Below are 16,737 nucleotides of genomic sequence, written 5' to 3'. Positions count from 1 at the left end.
TAGTTTGCGATTAATGTGATTGGCTGTGGGTCTTTTCTGTTACCTGTTGGTACTCCCAGCTGTCGGGGATGAATAGGTTGTCTCTCATCGTCATGGTGAGGTCCAGCCGGGGGAGGGCGTGGCACATCCTCACCCATAGGGAAGGGGTGTAGCTGGGCACGGTCGCCATGGCAGCCATAGTCTATCGCCTAACCCCCCCTCCTCCACCCTGTTGAAAGGAACTAAGTGAAGAGAAGGGTTAGAATATCAAAGGTGTGTAAGTGATAGACATATTCCACATTTCCACACCAGTGGCGGACCAATGATAAATACTATGAGTAAACAAAGCCTTATGCTGTATGTGGTGCTGGGTGATGGCTGTTGCAACTGAAATGTTGTCCGTCTACCACTCCTTCTTACACACTGGAAGCCAGGGAAGATAAGATGTTTCAGAACAACCCTGCTGAGGAGGCAGGGAGAGAGGGAGCGAGGGAGGGAGTGAGGGAGCAAGGGAACTAGGGGACATCAACTCACCAACCAACCCGCCTCCAGTCTGTGGGAGAGCCAGCCAATGGTTAATGAAACTTCCTATTTCATCAATCAATGTACTGTAGGTGGGTCAGCACAATGTGAAGTTTGTTTACATTGTCTTCTCCTAAACTCTGATCTAAGGTGATGTTTACATTGTCTTCTCCTAAACTCTGATCTAAGGTAATGTTTACGTTGTCTTCTCCTAAACTCTGATCTAAGGTGATGTTTACATGGTCTTCTCCCAGACCACATCGAACTCATTCCACGGAGTTCTGAGTGTTTTCGCTCCTCCCTTCTACTTGATTGATGAATTAAGGTCACTAATTAGTAAGGAACTCCCCTCATCTTGTTGTCTTGGTCTTAATTGAAAGGAAATAACAAAAACCTGCAGAAACTAGGCTGTCTGTGGAATGAGTTTGACACCCCTGTCCTAGACTCTGATCTAAAGGTGAGGTTTACATGGTCTCCTCCTAATGTTTAAAGTAAGGAATTGTGAAAGTCAAGGTAATCTAATCCTAGATCAGAGCTATGCCTAAGGGCTTGTACCTGGAGCGAGGAGGTATGCAGGGTGAAACCCTGTGGAGCAGAAACCACAGAGCAAGAACAGACATTGCTAGTTATTTTTGCTCAGCTTCTAAGCTACATTTGGATCATGGTCGTGGTCAATTCCATTCCAATTCATTCAAGTACAGAAGTGAAATTCATCTGGCTGAACTGAATAGAAATGGGACCTGCCAAAAACCTGTGTGCGCGATTCCTCTCTTATCCAGGAGACATCAACTAAACCAACTACCCTGTCGTCTCTACTAACATCCTACTTCATCATACTCCTCAACCTATGGGAGCAGAGTAGGGGAGATAGTGGGAGGTCCAGTGGCAATCTCAGCCACACCACACAACCAGCACTATATAACAGAGGCAGAGTTGGGTCAATACAAGAGGGAGATTCAACCGCCATCAGACCAACTATCTACACAACACCCCTCAACCATCCTGGAAATTAGAAGATACTATAAGATATAGTATGTCTACAACAATGATGCACTGTAGCAGACTTCACACAACCACCTTCCAAAGGGAAGGAGAGAGGGGAAACAAGGGAGAACAGGTCAGTCTTTGTAGCCAAACTCCACCACCACACCCTGCTGAGAGACACTGCTTCCCCTCCCTTCCTCAAGCCCAGCCAAGAGGGAGAAAGTAGGGTAAATACAAAGGGAAATCCGGTTATCCCAGATAGACACCGCAATCTACATTACAATCACAGAGCTATGAAGAGGGGATGAGGGGGGATGGTAAGGGGGCCACAGCACTGATTGTGCAGATTAAGAGAATACCAGAGTTTTACAGTTGAAGACAAGAGGGTTTCAAGAGAGAGAGATGAGATCAGCACAGACTAGACCATTGACAGGAGTTGTATTGAGGAGTAGAGACAGGGGTTGTACAGTATTGCTCTACATACAGTGAGACACAGAGGAACGTTGAGGAAAGACACAATAGTGTATTTGATAGCGTCTATCAGGGAGGGATTCTTAGATTTGGATTCTGCACCAGGCTCCTATCTTGGTTTTGCTGTCTTTGTATGTTTAGAACATTCAGCATTGTATCACATGAATTCTCAGCCTTGTTAATGATCCATCTGTATGAGCACACAACACTACATTTGAATAGAAGCACTGCACAATACTAAATATGATCAAGAATCTCATATGACTATATATGATCTATTTTAGAAATATCAATTGTCTTTTTACTGTAGCAGTCATTTAAAATCAATGACGCCTCAACGGACATAAGAGAGAGTGTGAGTGTGAGTGTGAGTGTGAGTGTGAGTGTGAGTGTGAGTGTGTGTGTGTGTGTGAATAAGCCTGTTCACCTTAATGGCTCCAAACCCCCAACTGTCACTAACTAAATCAATGCCAACACTGGTTTCACACACTGCCGTCCATCCCCTCACACTGAGGCTGTCAGACTGGTGTTATTGTCGTAGTCTCACATTGTTATGGCCAGACTCTGATGGTATATCAACAAACAGGATTTTTCTTGTTATAGTCTTGAATTATTCGGCTGTGAGGGTGGTAGAGGATGTTGTCACATTAGGTGAATTATAGGAATGTTGTTGTGTGGTTAGACTATAGTGTGAATTGAAATTCAATTCATGTTACTTGCAAAAGTCTACATTAACGATTTTTGGCAATTATCATAAATCTGTCTGTCTGTCTGTCCACAACCAGATGTGGTGTCAACAATGGGAACTAGTGCTAACATGAACCCAGGAAGGGATTGAGGGGGCACCAGGGAGGGAGCACCATAGAGGGAGCAGTCTGAGCTGAGCAGTGGTCCAGCAGTAGTTGTCAGAGGGAGGCAGGGAGGCAGGCTCGAGTTGACGTGATGCTTCCTGCCAGCTTGTTATCATTGCATAACTGCATAACTAAAGGCAAATAACAGGGAGCAAGGAGAGAAGGGGAGAGGAGAGGGAGACAGAAGAAGGAAACACAAACCACAGCCTTCTGTGCTGTGCACTCGCTGCTTCAAAACCAACAAGAGACACTCAGGAACAACAAAGCCGAGGAGAAATGGATAGAATACAGTAGAATAGACGTCAACTATCTGTCACTGAACCAAGCTGACTGACTCAACCGTGAGAATGGCTCTGTTATGAAACAGTCACTCAGCTATTTGTATTGAGGGAGCCTCCAGAATATGTTTCTCCACGAGGCCATTTTGTAAGGCGGTTAATGAGGAAGACTGAGGATGTGCAGCTGGGAAGAAAATCCTCTTTGGACAGTAAAGCCACCTTCTCCTTTATCATGTATTGCACCACATATTCTTATTACTACACATCACAAACAACAGCTTTCCTCTGGGCCATTGGGTATGAATAATGACATGCAACTGAAATCATGCCACACATTAAGGCCCAATGGTCTCCCTAACGACCCCTTAAGGACACTCTTAATGATTGCCATTTATGAGACAGTTATATGGCCCTGTGATACACACCACAGCCCAGTTATCAGTCAGTGGGGACATGAATGGCCCATTCAGTGTGAGGACTGTAATATATCTACACTACCGTTTAAAACTTTGGGGTCACTTAGAAATGTCCTTGTTTTTGAAAGAAAAGCACATTTTTTTGTCCATTAAAATAACATCAAATTGTCAGAAAGACACTGTAGAGATTGTTACTGTTGTAAATGACTATTGTAGCTGGAAACGGCAGATTTTTTATGGAACATCTACATAGGCGTACAGAGGCCAATTATCAGCAACCATCACTCCTGTGTTCCAATGGCACGTTGTGTTAGCTAATCCAAGTCTATCATTTTAAAAGGCGAAATTATCATTAGAAAACCCCTTTGCAATTATGTTAACACAGCTGAAAACTGTAGTTCTGATTAAAGAAACAATAAAACTGGCCTTCTTCAGACTAGTTGAGTATCTGGAGCTTCAGCATTTGTGGGTTGGATTACATGCCCAAAATGGCCAGAAACAAAGAACTTTCTTCTGAAACTCATCAGTCTATTCTTGTTCTGAAGAATGAAGGCTATTCCATGCGAGAAATTGCCAATAAACTGAAGATCTCGTACAACGCTGTGTACTACTCCCTTCCCAGAACAGCACATACTGGTTCTAGCCAGAATAGAAAGAGGAGTGGGTAGCCCCGGTGCACGACTGAGCAAGAGGACAAGTACATTAGAGTGTCTAGTTTGAGGAACAGACGCCTCACAAGTCCTCAACTGGCAGCTTCCTTAAATAGTACCTGCTAAACACCAGTCTCAACATCAACAGTGGAGAGGCAACTCCGGGATGATGGCCTTCTAGGCAGAGTTGGAAAGAAAAAGCCATATCTCAGAATGGCCAATAAAAATAAAAGATTAAGAACGGCAAAAGAATCACAGAACCTGGACAGAGGAACTCTGCCTAGAAGGCCAGCATCCCGGAGTCGCATCTTCACTGTTGACGTTGAGACTGGTGTTTTGAGGGTACTATTTAATGACAATAGTCATTTTTATTTTACCTTTATTTATAGAGGTTTTTTCTCATTGAGACAACTCCACCAACAAAACTAGATCATCACATTTTAAAATGTTCATGACAGAATTCCAGGACAACGGAGCTAAGTAACTAAAAAGATTTTGACCATGTCCTGTTCTCATTTTTAGTACTGTTAGAAGCAAATCAGAATGGGACCGTAATTTATATTTATTTACTGACCTGACTAAAAAAGAACAGAGATAAAAATGCCATTTTACCCAATATGGCCTTATAAATCAGTGTATACCAGTGTTTAAGCTTACGCAAGGTCAATAACGACAAGCCAACAGTGCTGTAGAGATCACAATGATGTATTAGACGTTTCTGATTTGAAATTAACCTGAGGGCTGCATGGTACACTGAATCAAGTGCTCTCAGGGTAGTTGATTCAGGCTGAGGCCTGCATATATATACAGTGGGGCAAAAAAGTATTTAGTTAGCCACCAATTGTGCAAGTTCTCCTACTTAAAAAGATGAGAGAGGCCTGTAATTTTCATCATAGGTACACTTCAACTATGACAGACAAAATAAGAGAAAATTCCAGAAAAATTACATTGTAGGATTTTTAATGAATTTATTTGCAAATTATGGTGGAAAATAAGTATTTGGTCACCTACAAACAAGCAAGTTTTCTGGCTCTCACAGACCTGTAACTTCTTCTTTAAGAGGCACCTCTGTCCTCCACTCATTACCTGTATTAATGGCACCTGTTTGAACTTGTTATCAGTATAAAAGACACCTGTCCACAACCTCAAACAGTCACACTCCAAACTCCACTATGGCCAAGACCAAAGAGCTGTCAAAGGACACCAGAAACAAAATTGTAGACCTGCACCAGGCTGGGAAGACTGAATCTACAATAGGCAGGCTCCGGTTCCGGGTTGGAGCGAGCGGTCGCATCTACACTTCGGTCTGCAGGTAGTATAACTTTTCATTACATTTCATTATAGTACAACGGTTTGATTTGTCTAATCTTAGCAATTTCTTCTTAGCTAGCTACATAGCCGTCTTTGTATCAAAGATAATTGCGTAATTATCGTATTTCGTCGTCCTAACGTAGTCTACACTGCTTTCTGCCCAGCAGCTAGCTAACGTCCACTAGCACAGCAGCTAGCTAACGTCCACTAGCACTGTAGAAACTATTACACTCAACGACTCGATTAGTGTAGTGTTAGCTAGCTACATAGTTGACTTTGCTGTCTTCGTATCCAAGGTAATTGTGTAGTTTAGAGTGTGTAGACTTAGAGTGATTATCTTAATTTACCGAGGTTAGCTAGCCAGCTATTTGTCCTCCTTAACGTAGGAGTCACTGCTAGCTAGCTAGCCAACAGCTAGCCAACGTCTTCCGAATTGAACTTCAACAACCCGGTCAACATTCCGCCTCGCTCCACAGGTAGTATCACATTTTCATTTCACTTCATTACAGTACAACGGTTTGATTTGTTTGATCGTAGCTAGCTAGCTACATAGCCGTCTTTGTATCTAAGACAATTGTGTAGTCTGGAGCGATTTTCTAGGTTAGCTAGCCAGCTATTGTCGTTCTTTTAACGTAACGTTACGTAATCAACACTGCTAGCTAGCCAGCTAGCCCCCGAATAGCAGCACTGTAGAAACTATTACACTCGACGGAACGACTTGATTAGTGTAGTGTCAACAACGTAGCCACTGCCAGCTAGCCTACTCCAGCAGTACTGTATCATTTCAATCATTTTAGTCAATAAGATTCTTGCTACGTAAGCTTAACGTTCTGAACATTCGATAAGTGTAGTCCACTTGTCATTCCAATCTCCTTTGCATTAGCGTAGCCTCTTCTGTAGCCTGTCAACTATGTGTCTATCTATCCCTGTTCTCTCCTCTCTGCACAGACCATACAAACGCTCCACACCGCGTGGCCGCGGCCACCCTAATCTGGTGGTCCCAGCGCGCACGACCCACGTGGAGTTCCAGGTCTCCGGTAGCCTCTGGAACTGCCGATCTGCGGCCAACAAGGCAGAGTTCATCTCAGCCTATGCCTCCCTCCAGTCCCTCGACTTCTTGGCACTGACGGAAACCTGGATCACCACAGACAACACTGCTACTCCTACTGCTCTCTCTTCGTCCGCCCACGTGTTCTCGCACACCCCGAGAGCTTCTGGTCAGCGGGGTGGTGGCACCGGGATCCTCATCTCTCCCAAGTGGTCATTCTCTCTTTCTCCCCTTACCCATCTGTCTATCGCCTCCTTTGAATTCCATGCTGTCACAGTTACCAGCCCTTTCAAGCTTAACATCCTTATCATTTATCGCCCTCCAGGTTCCCTCAGAGAGTTCATCAATGAGCTTGATGCCTTGATAAGCTCCTTTCCTGAGGACGGCTCACCTCTCACAGTCCTGGGCGACTTTAACCTCCCCACGTCTACCTTTGACTCATTCCTCTCTGCCTCCTTCTTTCCACTCCTCTCCTCCTTTGACCTCACCCTCTCACCTTCCCCCTACTCACAAGGCAGGCAATACGCTCGACCTCATCTTTACTAGATGCTGTTCTTCCACTAACCTCATTGCAACTCCCCTCCAAGTCTCCGACCACTACCTTGTATCCTTTTCCCTCTCGCTCTCATCCAACACTTCCCACACTGCCCCTACTCGGATGGTATCACGCCGTCCCAACCTTCGCTCTCTCTCCCCCGCTACTCTCTCCTCTTCCATCCTATCATCTCTTCCCTCTGCTCATACCTTCTCCAACCTATCTCCTGATTCTGCCTCCTCAACCCTCCTCTCTTCCCTTTCTGCATCCTTTGACTCTTTATGTCCCCTATCCTCCAGGCCGGCTCGGTCCTCCCCTCCCGCTCCGTGGCTCGACGACTCACTGCGAGCTCACAGAACAGTGCTCCGGGCAGCCGAGCGGAAATGGAGGAAAACTCGCCTCCCTGCGGACCTGGCATCCTTTCACTCCCTCCTCTCTACATTTTCCTCCTCTGTCTCTGCTGCTAAAGCCACTTTCTTCCACTCTAAATTCCAAGCATCTGCCTCTAACCCTAGGAAGCTCTTTGCCACCTTCTCCTCCCTCCTGAATCCTCCTCCCCCCTCCCCCCTCCTCCCTCTCTGCAGATGACTTCGTCAACCATTTTGAAAAGAAGGTCGACGACATCCGATCCTCGTTTGCTAAGTCAAACGACACCGCTGGTTCTGCTCACACTGCCCTACCCTGTGCTCTGACCTCTTTCTCCCCTCCCTCTCCAGATGAAATCTCGCTTCTTGTGACGGCCGGCCGCCCAACAACCTGCCCGCTTGACCCTATCCCCTCCTCTCTTCTCCAGACCATTTCCGGAGACCTTCTCCCTTACCTCACCTCGCTCATCAACTCATCCCTGACCGCTGGCTACGTCCCTTCCGTCTTCAAGAGAGCGAGAGTTGCACCCCTTCTGAAAAAACCTACACTCGATCCCTCCGATGTCAACAACTACAGACCAGTATCCCTTCTTTCTTTTCTCTCCAAAACTCTTGAACGTGCCGTCCTTGGCCAGCTCTCCCGCTATCTCTCTCAGAATGACCTTCTTGATCCAAATCAGTCAGGTTTCAAGACTAGTCATTCAACTGAGACTGCTCTTCTCTGTATCACGGAGGCGCTCCGCACTGCTAAAGCTAACTCTCTCTCCTCTGCTCTCATCCTTCTAGACCTATCGGCTGCCTTCGACACTGTGAACCATCAGATCCTCCTCTCCACCCTCTCCGAGTTGGGCATCTCCGGTGCGGCCCACGCTTGGATTGCGTCCTACCTGACAGGTCGCTCCTACCAGGTGGCGTGGCGAGAATCTGTCTCCTCGCCACGCGCTCTCACCACTGGTGTCACCCAGGGCTCTGTTCTAGGCCCTCTCCTATTCTCGCTATACACCAAGTCACTTGGCTCTGTCATAACCTCACATGGTCTCTCCTATCATTGCTATGCAGACGACACACAATTAATCTTCTCCTTTCCCCCTTCTGATGACCAGGTGGCGAATCGCATCTCTGCATGTCTGGCAGACATATCAGTGTGGATGACGGATCACCACCTCAAGCTGAACCTCGGAAAGACGGAGCTGCTCTTCCTCCCGGGGAAGGACTGCCCGTTCCATGATCTCGCCATCACGCTTGACAACTCCATTGTTTCCTCCTCCCAGAGCGCTAAGAACCTTGGCGTGATCCTGGACAACACCCTGTCGTTCTCAACTAACATCAAGGCGGTGGCCCGTTCCTGTAGGTTCATGCTCTACAACATCCGCAGAGTACGCCCCAGCCTCACACAGGAAGCGGCGCAGGTCCTAATCCAGGCACTTGTCATCTCCCGTCTGGATTACTGCAACTCGCTGTTGGCTGGGCTCCCTGCCTGTGCCATTAAACCCCTACAACTCATCCAGAACGCCGCAGCCCGTCTGGTGTTCAACCTTCCCAAGTTCTCTCACGTCACCCCGCTCCTCCGCTCTCTCCACTGGCTTCCAGTTGAAGCTCGCATCCGCTACAAGACCATGGTGCTTGCCTACGGAGCTGTGAGGGGAACGGCACCGCAGTACCTCCAGGCTCTGATCAGGCCCTACACCCAAACAACAAGGGCACTGCGTTCATCCACCTCTGGCCTGCTCGCCTCCCTACCACTGAGGAAGTACAGTTCCCGCTCAGCCCAGTCAAAACTGTTCGCTGCTCTGGCCCCCCAATGGTGGAACAAACTCCCTCACGACGCCAGGACAGCGGAGTCAATCACCACCTTCCGGAGACACCTGAAACCCCACCTCTTCAAGGAATACCTAGGATAGGATAAAGCAATCCTTCTCACCCCCCCTTAAATGATTTAGATGCAATATTGTAAAGTGGCTGTTCCACTGATGTCAGAAGGTGAATTCACCAATTTGTAAGTCGCTCTGGATAAGAGCGTCTGCTAAATGACTTAAATGTAAATGTAAATGTAAGCAGCTTGATTTGAAGAAATCAACTGTGGGAGCAATTATTAGGAAATGGAAGACATACAAGACCACTGATAATATCCCTCGATCTGGGGCTCCACACAAGATCTCATCCCGTGGGGTCAAAATGATCACGGTGAGCAAAAATCCCAGAACCACACGGGGGGACCTAGTGAATGACCTGCAGAGAGCTGGGACCAAAGTAACAAAGCCTACCATCAGTAACACACTACGCCGCCAGGGACTCAAATCCTGCAGTGCCAGACGTGTCCCCCTGCTTAAGCCAGTACATGTTCAGGCCCGTCTGAAGTTTGCTAGAGAGCATTTGGATGATCCAAAAGAAGATTGGGAGAATGTCATATGGTCAGATGAAACCAAAATATAACTTTTTTGGTAAAAACTCAACTCGTCTTGTTTGGAGGACAAAGAATGCTGAGTTGCATCCAAAGAACACCATAACTACTGTGAAGCATGGGGGTGGAAACATCATGCTTTGGGGCTGTTTTTCTGTCAAGGGACCAGGACGACTGATCCATGTAAAGGAAAGAATGAATGGGGAAATGTATCGTGAGATTTTGAGTGAAAACGTCCTTCCATCAGCAAGGGCATTGAAGATGAAACATGGCTGGGTCCTTCTGCATGACAATGATCCCAAACACACTGCCCGGGCAATGAAGGAGTGGCTTCGTAAGAAGAATTTCAAGGTCCTGGAGTGGCCTAGCCAGTCTCCAGATCTCAAACCCATAGAAAATCTTTGGAGGGAGTTGAAAGTCCATGTTGCCCAGCAACAGCCCCAAAACATCACTGCTCTCGAGGAGATCTGCATGGACGAATGGGACAAAATACCAGCAAGTGTGTGAAAACCTTGTGAAGACTTACAGAAAACGTTTGACCTCTGTCATTGCCAACAAAGGGTATATAACAAAGTATTGCGATAAACTTTTGTTATTGACCAAATACGTATTTTCCACCATAATTTGCAAATAAATTCATTAAAAATCCTACAATGTGATTTTCTGGATTTTTTTTAGTTGAAGTGTACCTGTGATGAAAATTACAGGCTTCTCATCTTTTTAAGTGGGAGAACTTGCACAATTGGTGGCTGACTAAATACTTTTTTGCCCCACTGTATAACATCACTAAAATCTAAAACCGACAGTAATGTACATCGTACCAGCTCATTCCTGGCCTCAAAAGAAAAACAAGCAGGGCCTCCCGGGTGGCGCAGTGGTCTAGGGCACTGCATTGCAGCGCTAGCTGTGCCACCAGAGACTCTGAGGTCCGTGGGGCGACGCACAATTGGCCTAGCGTCATCCGGGTTAGGGAGGGCCTAGCGTCGTCCGGTAGGGATATCCTTGTCTCATCGCGCACTAGCGACTCCTGTGGCGGGCCAGGCGCAGTGCGAGCTAAGCAGGTCGCCAGGTGCACGGTGTTTCCTCCGACACATTGGTGCGGCTGGCTTCCGGGTTGGATGTGTTAAGAGGCAGTGTGGCTTGGTTGGGTTGTGTTTTGGGGGACGCATGGCTTTCGGCCTTCGTCTCTCCCGAGCCCGAACGGGAGTTGGAGCGATGAGACAAGATAGTAACTACTAACAATTGGATGGCACGAAATTGGGGAGAAAAGAGGGTAAAATTCAACAACAAAAACAGCCTTATGCCGGTAATAAAATCCTATTTTCAGCCTGAGCTTCCTTATCAAGTTCTCTACATGCACAGTGAAGCTCAGCTTATCATCAACCCACACACCCAAATATTTGTACACTTTAACTTGCTCTATAGTATGTCCAGCCAATGTAGCAATGGCATGATTTGTAACATGCCTGGCATTTGAAAATAGCATGCATTTTGTTTAATTTAGAATCAGCTTTAAATCATACAGATTATGTTGTATGATGTTAAATGCTCTTTGGGCATTTTCAAAAGCTAAAGATAAACTACTACCACTTGAATAAAGAACAGAATCATCTGCATAAAATGAACATCCACTGTTTCAATAAGATCCCCAATGTTGTTGATATACAAAATGATCAACAGTGGGACCAAAATAGAACACCTGAGCACACCTCTATGGACTCAGATTTACAACCATCTGCCATTACACATTGTGTACGATTTGCTAGGTAATTTATAAACCAATCTAGAGCATGACCAGTAATTCCACAACATTTAACCAACAACATTAACAATGTCTCTACACTGTACTTCTGATCAATTTGATGTTATTTTAATGGACAAAAGATGAGCTTTTCTTTCAAAAACAATGACATTTTTAAGTGACCCCAAACTTTTGAAGGGTAGTGTATAAATACACATTTCCAGACTCTACTAGAGGTTGAATTGTTTCTTATAAATTTCATATTTAAGTTTCAGTTGAAATTCATGTTTGTGTAAAAACAAAAGGTCCCACCAGGATCACGCACACATGTTTGCCCTTGTGGGTAACGAAGGAAAAAAAATCCATTAAAAATCCTATTTTCCTGAACCCTTAACCCTGATCTTAACCCTAACCCTTATCCTAATTGTAACCCTAACCCCTAAGCCTAAAATAGCCTTTTTACTTGTGGGGACCAGCAAAATGTACACACTTGTCCAAATTTTGGATACAAGGATAGTTAAACCAAACCATACACACACATTTCCCCAAATCAATGAAAGATTGAGTGCATTCAGCTGCAGGCTGCTCCGTGCTTGTAGAATCAATAAATCCAACATGGAGCTTAGGAGTGTACAAGAGTATAACATACAGTACCAAGAGGATGGACAAATGCTCCCACACTAGCAATCTCATTTAGAAGCTTGCACAAAGTCAAATGTAGCATTTGAGAGAGGTTTGCTGAAGATATGAAGCTAAGCAAACTATTCAGTGAGATACAAAGTGATTTTATTAATATAAATCAAATATATCTTATCAACTATGATAAAGTAGAGAGATTGACAAAACAATCTAAAACAGAGTGAATCAAACAAACATGGTTCAACCTCAATGTTTTATAAATAATTTCCTAATTTCAACATCAGCCAATGCACAGACATTGCGAAGAAATCCAAACATTTGATGTAAAACCCAGGCTTCTCTCCCCTTTCCATCATTGAACATAAACTGCAATGGTCTAACAGTGCATGATGAATCTATTTCACTTGACTGCCCATTCATCTTGTAGAATACACAGACAATTCACCCATGGTGAATGAGTGATTGAAGAGTGATCCGTTTCTTACCTTTGACTGTAGCGTTGGGAGAGTGTTCTGCTATCTCTTGCTCTTCTCTGGTGTTCTGTCAAATATCTACACACTCACTGAGGTATACCGTTGCCAACCATCAACGCTGGATCCTCTTGGGAAAAAAACGAATCCTGAAATATATAGGTTTAGGGACATGAACCCCAAAAATACATAAAATGTAAATAAATAATACGGTCTGTTTTTGTTTTTGAAATATTAAACAGCCTGTGATTGGATGGTTGTCTGGTAACAGTGGAGAGGTGCTTGTGTTGATGGATAAGAGAGGAGTCCTCAGCGCAAGAGAGAGAGGAGAGAGAGAGGGATTAGGATTGAGAAGACACCCCAGAGGGATCCTTATCGTCATGTCAGAACCCCATTCAGGCAGCAGATCGCTCAGCCAGGCGACTTCACAACAAGGCAGCGACACGATTGTGCCCAGCGATAATGAATCTGTTAACGGGGATTAGGACTCCATCCACTCTCAATTCACACAAATGATGATGCTACTGGGCGATACAGACACAGCTCTTACTGAAACCTCCAACACTCAGTCACACACACAACATACCAATCTCTACACTCTCAAGATTAGGAGGCAAAAATCTGACCAAAATCAACAAATCATCATAAAAAAATCTATGATTGTCTAAATTTAAAAAATACAAAACGTGAAAAGGTCCAATTATTCGAGTTTGAGTTACATTTCAGATTTCTGCACAAAAAATCCACAAAATATTTGTTGAAGAAATCTCCTGTGTGGTTAGGCAGGGCAGTGTTTGGCTGTGTTGTGCAGAGAGGAAGAGGTAGAGATGCACATATATTTAGGCAGAAGCAAATAAGCACACCACTTAGATGGATACTGAGAGCAAGAGAGAAGGGGAGGGAGGGAGGGAGGGCAGGATGGAGGGTGCAACAAAGATATTGTGAATAGGAAAAAAGATGGGTTGTCAACTGGGCAGTGAGTGAGTGTGAGAGAAAGAGGGAGGGATGGAGGGAGGGTGAGCGATGAATAGAGGGAGAGGGGAGTTGCAAAACCAGTTTCGAGTGGAGACTGCAAAATAGTATCAACACCATGATTCAACAACAACCATGAAAAGCAGAGATGGAGAGAATGAGAGTGATGGAAAGATGAGAGATGATCTTCCATGACCATGAGTGATGACTGAAAAAGAGGGGGATTACAAATAAACAATAAAAACAAAGTGAGAGCGGGTGGAATGAAAGACCAGGGTGTTTGTGTGCCATTGGAGGATGGGGGAGAACGAGAGAACGGGAGGGAGGGGTGGCGTTCGTTTTTCTGTGTCACTGAAAGGGAGTGGGGGAAGGGAGTCAGAGATAATGCGAGCAAGGGAGCGTACGGGAGTGAGAGAACACACTAGTGTGCGTGTATCTAGGAGGAGAAGGGGGAGAGACAGAAAATAATATTACGTATGCAAGAGAGTTAACCGTGCCTCCATGGCTCTCATTCAGACCCAGCACTATGCTGTAGCAGCCATCCTCTCTCCTCTATCTCCTCTCTCAAGCCCCTCATCCTATCCTCCCTTCGTCCATCTCTCTCATTTGACATCCATCCCTCTTCAATCTCCATCCCCCTCTCCATCTCTCGCTCCTCTCATCCCTCTCTCTCCTTTCTCATCGGAGAGGGGCTCCTCTCCCCATCCATCCCTCCCTCTCCCCATCCCTCTCTCTCCTTTGTCCATCCAGCTCTCTATCCCTCTCTCCATCCTCCCTCCATCCCTCTGCTGTTACACAGAAATATCACCACTCAGACATTCACAAAAATTACAAGTTCAATATTTAATGTCCTTGGCAATCCAAATCCAAAAGGTCATAATTCTTTGTAAAAGCAGACATTTTACATGATCAACGTAGCAGCAATCAGTGGGTTTCTGTTGGATTATATTAAAATATTCATATTAAATTAAATCTTATTACAATTTTAAAATCATCTATGAAGCCACAAAGTAAGAATTGATTGGTTGAGATGCAGTTACCATGATGGAAAGATAATATTTCAGCCATTATAATATTAAATACATTACATTATTACATCAGTATTAAAGTCTGCTAAATGAAATGGAATGTGGGTGTTCCTCCCTGTGAAAGCTATATACATTGATGGATTCTATTAAAATGTAACATGTTTCAAGTTAAACTGTAGTTTGTTTATATCCTGTGTAGTAAATGATTACAGTGAGTGTTAATAGAGTTCAGGCCATGAAACTGTGTGTATGCTCATTTAGAAAGGTTGTTGACCTAATCAGATAACAGGAAATTGCCTAGGATCAGAGAGCAGGGTCAGGCCAAGAACAGAAGATGGATGGGGATTCTCTTGGTAATAAACACTTGAAACTTCTCTTGAACTTTTGGTCTCAATTCCTTATTGCAAAGAGTTTGCAATAGCATTTTTCTTCTTAAAACAACATGGTACAGTAAATTAGTCGTTACAATTACAGCTACTTCATCATGGTCCGTAGCAGATAGAGGCACTTCAGGAAACATTGGGATTTCATATTTTAATCAATGGAGTAATTTTCAAGCTGCAATACGAAACTTTTAGGAAGCGGACCAAATTCACATAGAAATGTGAGTTATAGATATGTCATTGTCATTGAAATCTAAGAAGTCTAAGAAGTGGTAGATCTGTTCTGAGTGCTATTTCTATGCTTCCCGTTCTTAAGTTTCATTGTTGTGTCTTTTACTTCCTGTTTTGTACGCCATCTTCAGAAAGCTGAAAATACAATATTTTGGTTATTGAAAAGATATTTCACAGCGGTTTAGATGGTACAATAACTCTCTACACAAAACCAGCAATGATTGCTTGTTTTGTCAAAAACTGAACTTAGGCAAACTTGAATTTCAGCAACCAGGAAATGGCGGAGCGATTTCTGCATATTGCACCTTTAAATGTAAAATGATTGAGACTGAGGTGTGGAAATGTGGGTTCTGTGCTTTGTAAAATAGCACCTCCATACCTAAACAAACACACACCTACATCTCACCGGAGATTGACCAAACACAGTGTCTCATAAAACCCCTCCCCAGTCATCCCCATGCTACACAGGTGTAGCCTATTTATAGGCAGTCGCCCAAAATTCACCCCCTTACCCACCTTCAGCTCCCCCACCCCCTCAAACACCCTCGCCCCCTCCTGGTCCTTCACCTTGGCCAGGGTGAGATGGTAGCGTGGGTTAAAGGAGTCCCTGTGCAGCCAACCCTGCTCTCTGAAGGCCTCCTGTAGGCCAGCATTTAGCTGCTGGAGATGGGGCTGAGGCTGGGGGCTCAGGTAGAGAACCTTCCCACCAAAGTGCTTCAGTTTCAGGGGGAAGGAGACGGCCACAGGGGGGTTGCGGTCCAGGTAGGCGAAGCGTTGGAGCATCTCCCCAGCGGCAGTGACCTCGGCTGGGCCGGGGAGGACCAGGAGACACAGGGTGACGTGGAGGGAGGAGGGGGGCAACCAATGAGGGGCGGATGAGGGGAGGAGGGAGGTGAGCTCCTCCTGAAGGTGCTGGAAGGAGGAGAGGATGGCTGGAGTGTTGGCCCGGAAGGTGATGAAGTGGGTGGGCTTACGTTTGGAAGGCCGGCCTCCACCCTTCTCTGTTCTCTGCTCCACAGGCACAGATGGACACTGGGCTAGGTCTGGGCCTTTCTCTCCATCCCAGTAATCTTTCCATTCTTCCTCCTTCTCACCTTCATCACCCCTGCTCTCGCTTTCTCTCTGGGATAGAGACATCTGGTCTGCTATGACGACTAAAATGGAATCCTTCCCAACTTCCTCTTCCAAGGGTTCTGATTCTCTTCCTGCTTCCTGTTGGTTCAGTGGAGTACTTCCTGTGCCTGGTCTGGTCGACTCAGGCATCTGAACACTTGTCTTGCTCTGATTTCTTTCCTCCAAGTGTCCGTTTACAACATCCTGTTTTATCAGGGACTCGTCACTCTCTTCTCCCTCCCCTGTAGTGATGACTCCATCTTGTTCTTCTCTTGATTCACGGTGGTCGTTTTTGGGGTCTTGTTGTTCAACATCTTGTGTCCCTGTCCCTGACAATAAACAAGCAGAT

General features: G+C 45.3%; 2 protein-coding genes across 6 annotated transcripts in view; both read right to left on the bottom strand.

Moving 5' to 3' along the window:
* Nucleotides 1-13,500, bottom strand: part of LOC135521854 (protein tweety homolog 1-like) — a 38,884-nt gene extending 25,384 nt beyond the window's left edge. The window contains exons 1-3 of one of the 3 annotated variants that reach the window (XM_064947625.1): nt 13,381-13,500; nt 12,677-12,810; nt 44-221 (exon numbers count right to left, since the gene is read on the bottom strand). In XM_064947625.1, the coding sequence (XP_064803697.1) occupies nt 44-178 (135 nt within the window). In that variant the 5' untranslated portion in view covers nt 179-221; nt 12,677-12,810; nt 13,381-13,500. Of the gene's footprint in view, nt 1-43; nt 222-12,676 lie in introns of all 3 variants that reach the window. The other 2 variants (XM_064947627.1, XM_064947626.1) reach the window with 2 other exon arrangements.
* A 957-nt stretch (nt 13,501-14,457) lies between these two features.
* The window catches only part of LOC135521850 (leukocyte receptor cluster member 9-like), a 10,144-nt gene continuing 7,864 nt past the window's right edge, over nt 14,458-16,737 (bottom strand). For all 3 annotated transcript variants that reach the window (XM_064947621.1, XM_064947622.1, XM_064947620.1), the window contains exon 6: nt 14,458-16,717. In XM_064947621.1, the coding sequence (XP_064803693.1) occupies nt 15,678-16,717 (1,040 nt within the window). In that variant the 3' untranslated portion in view covers nt 14,458-15,677. The remainder of the gene's footprint in view (nt 16,718-16,737) is intronic.

This window comes from Oncorhynchus masou, chromosome 30 (assembly GCF_036934945.1).
Source record: "Oncorhynchus masou masou isolate Uvic2021 chromosome 30, UVic_Omas_1.1, whole genome shotgun sequence".
Lineage (NCBI taxonomy): Eukaryota > Metazoa > Chordata > Actinopteri > Salmoniformes > Salmonidae > Oncorhynchus > Oncorhynchus masou.
The sequence above is the reverse complement of the archived record's forward strand: the minus strand, read 5'-3'. Positions and strand labels throughout refer to the sequence as shown.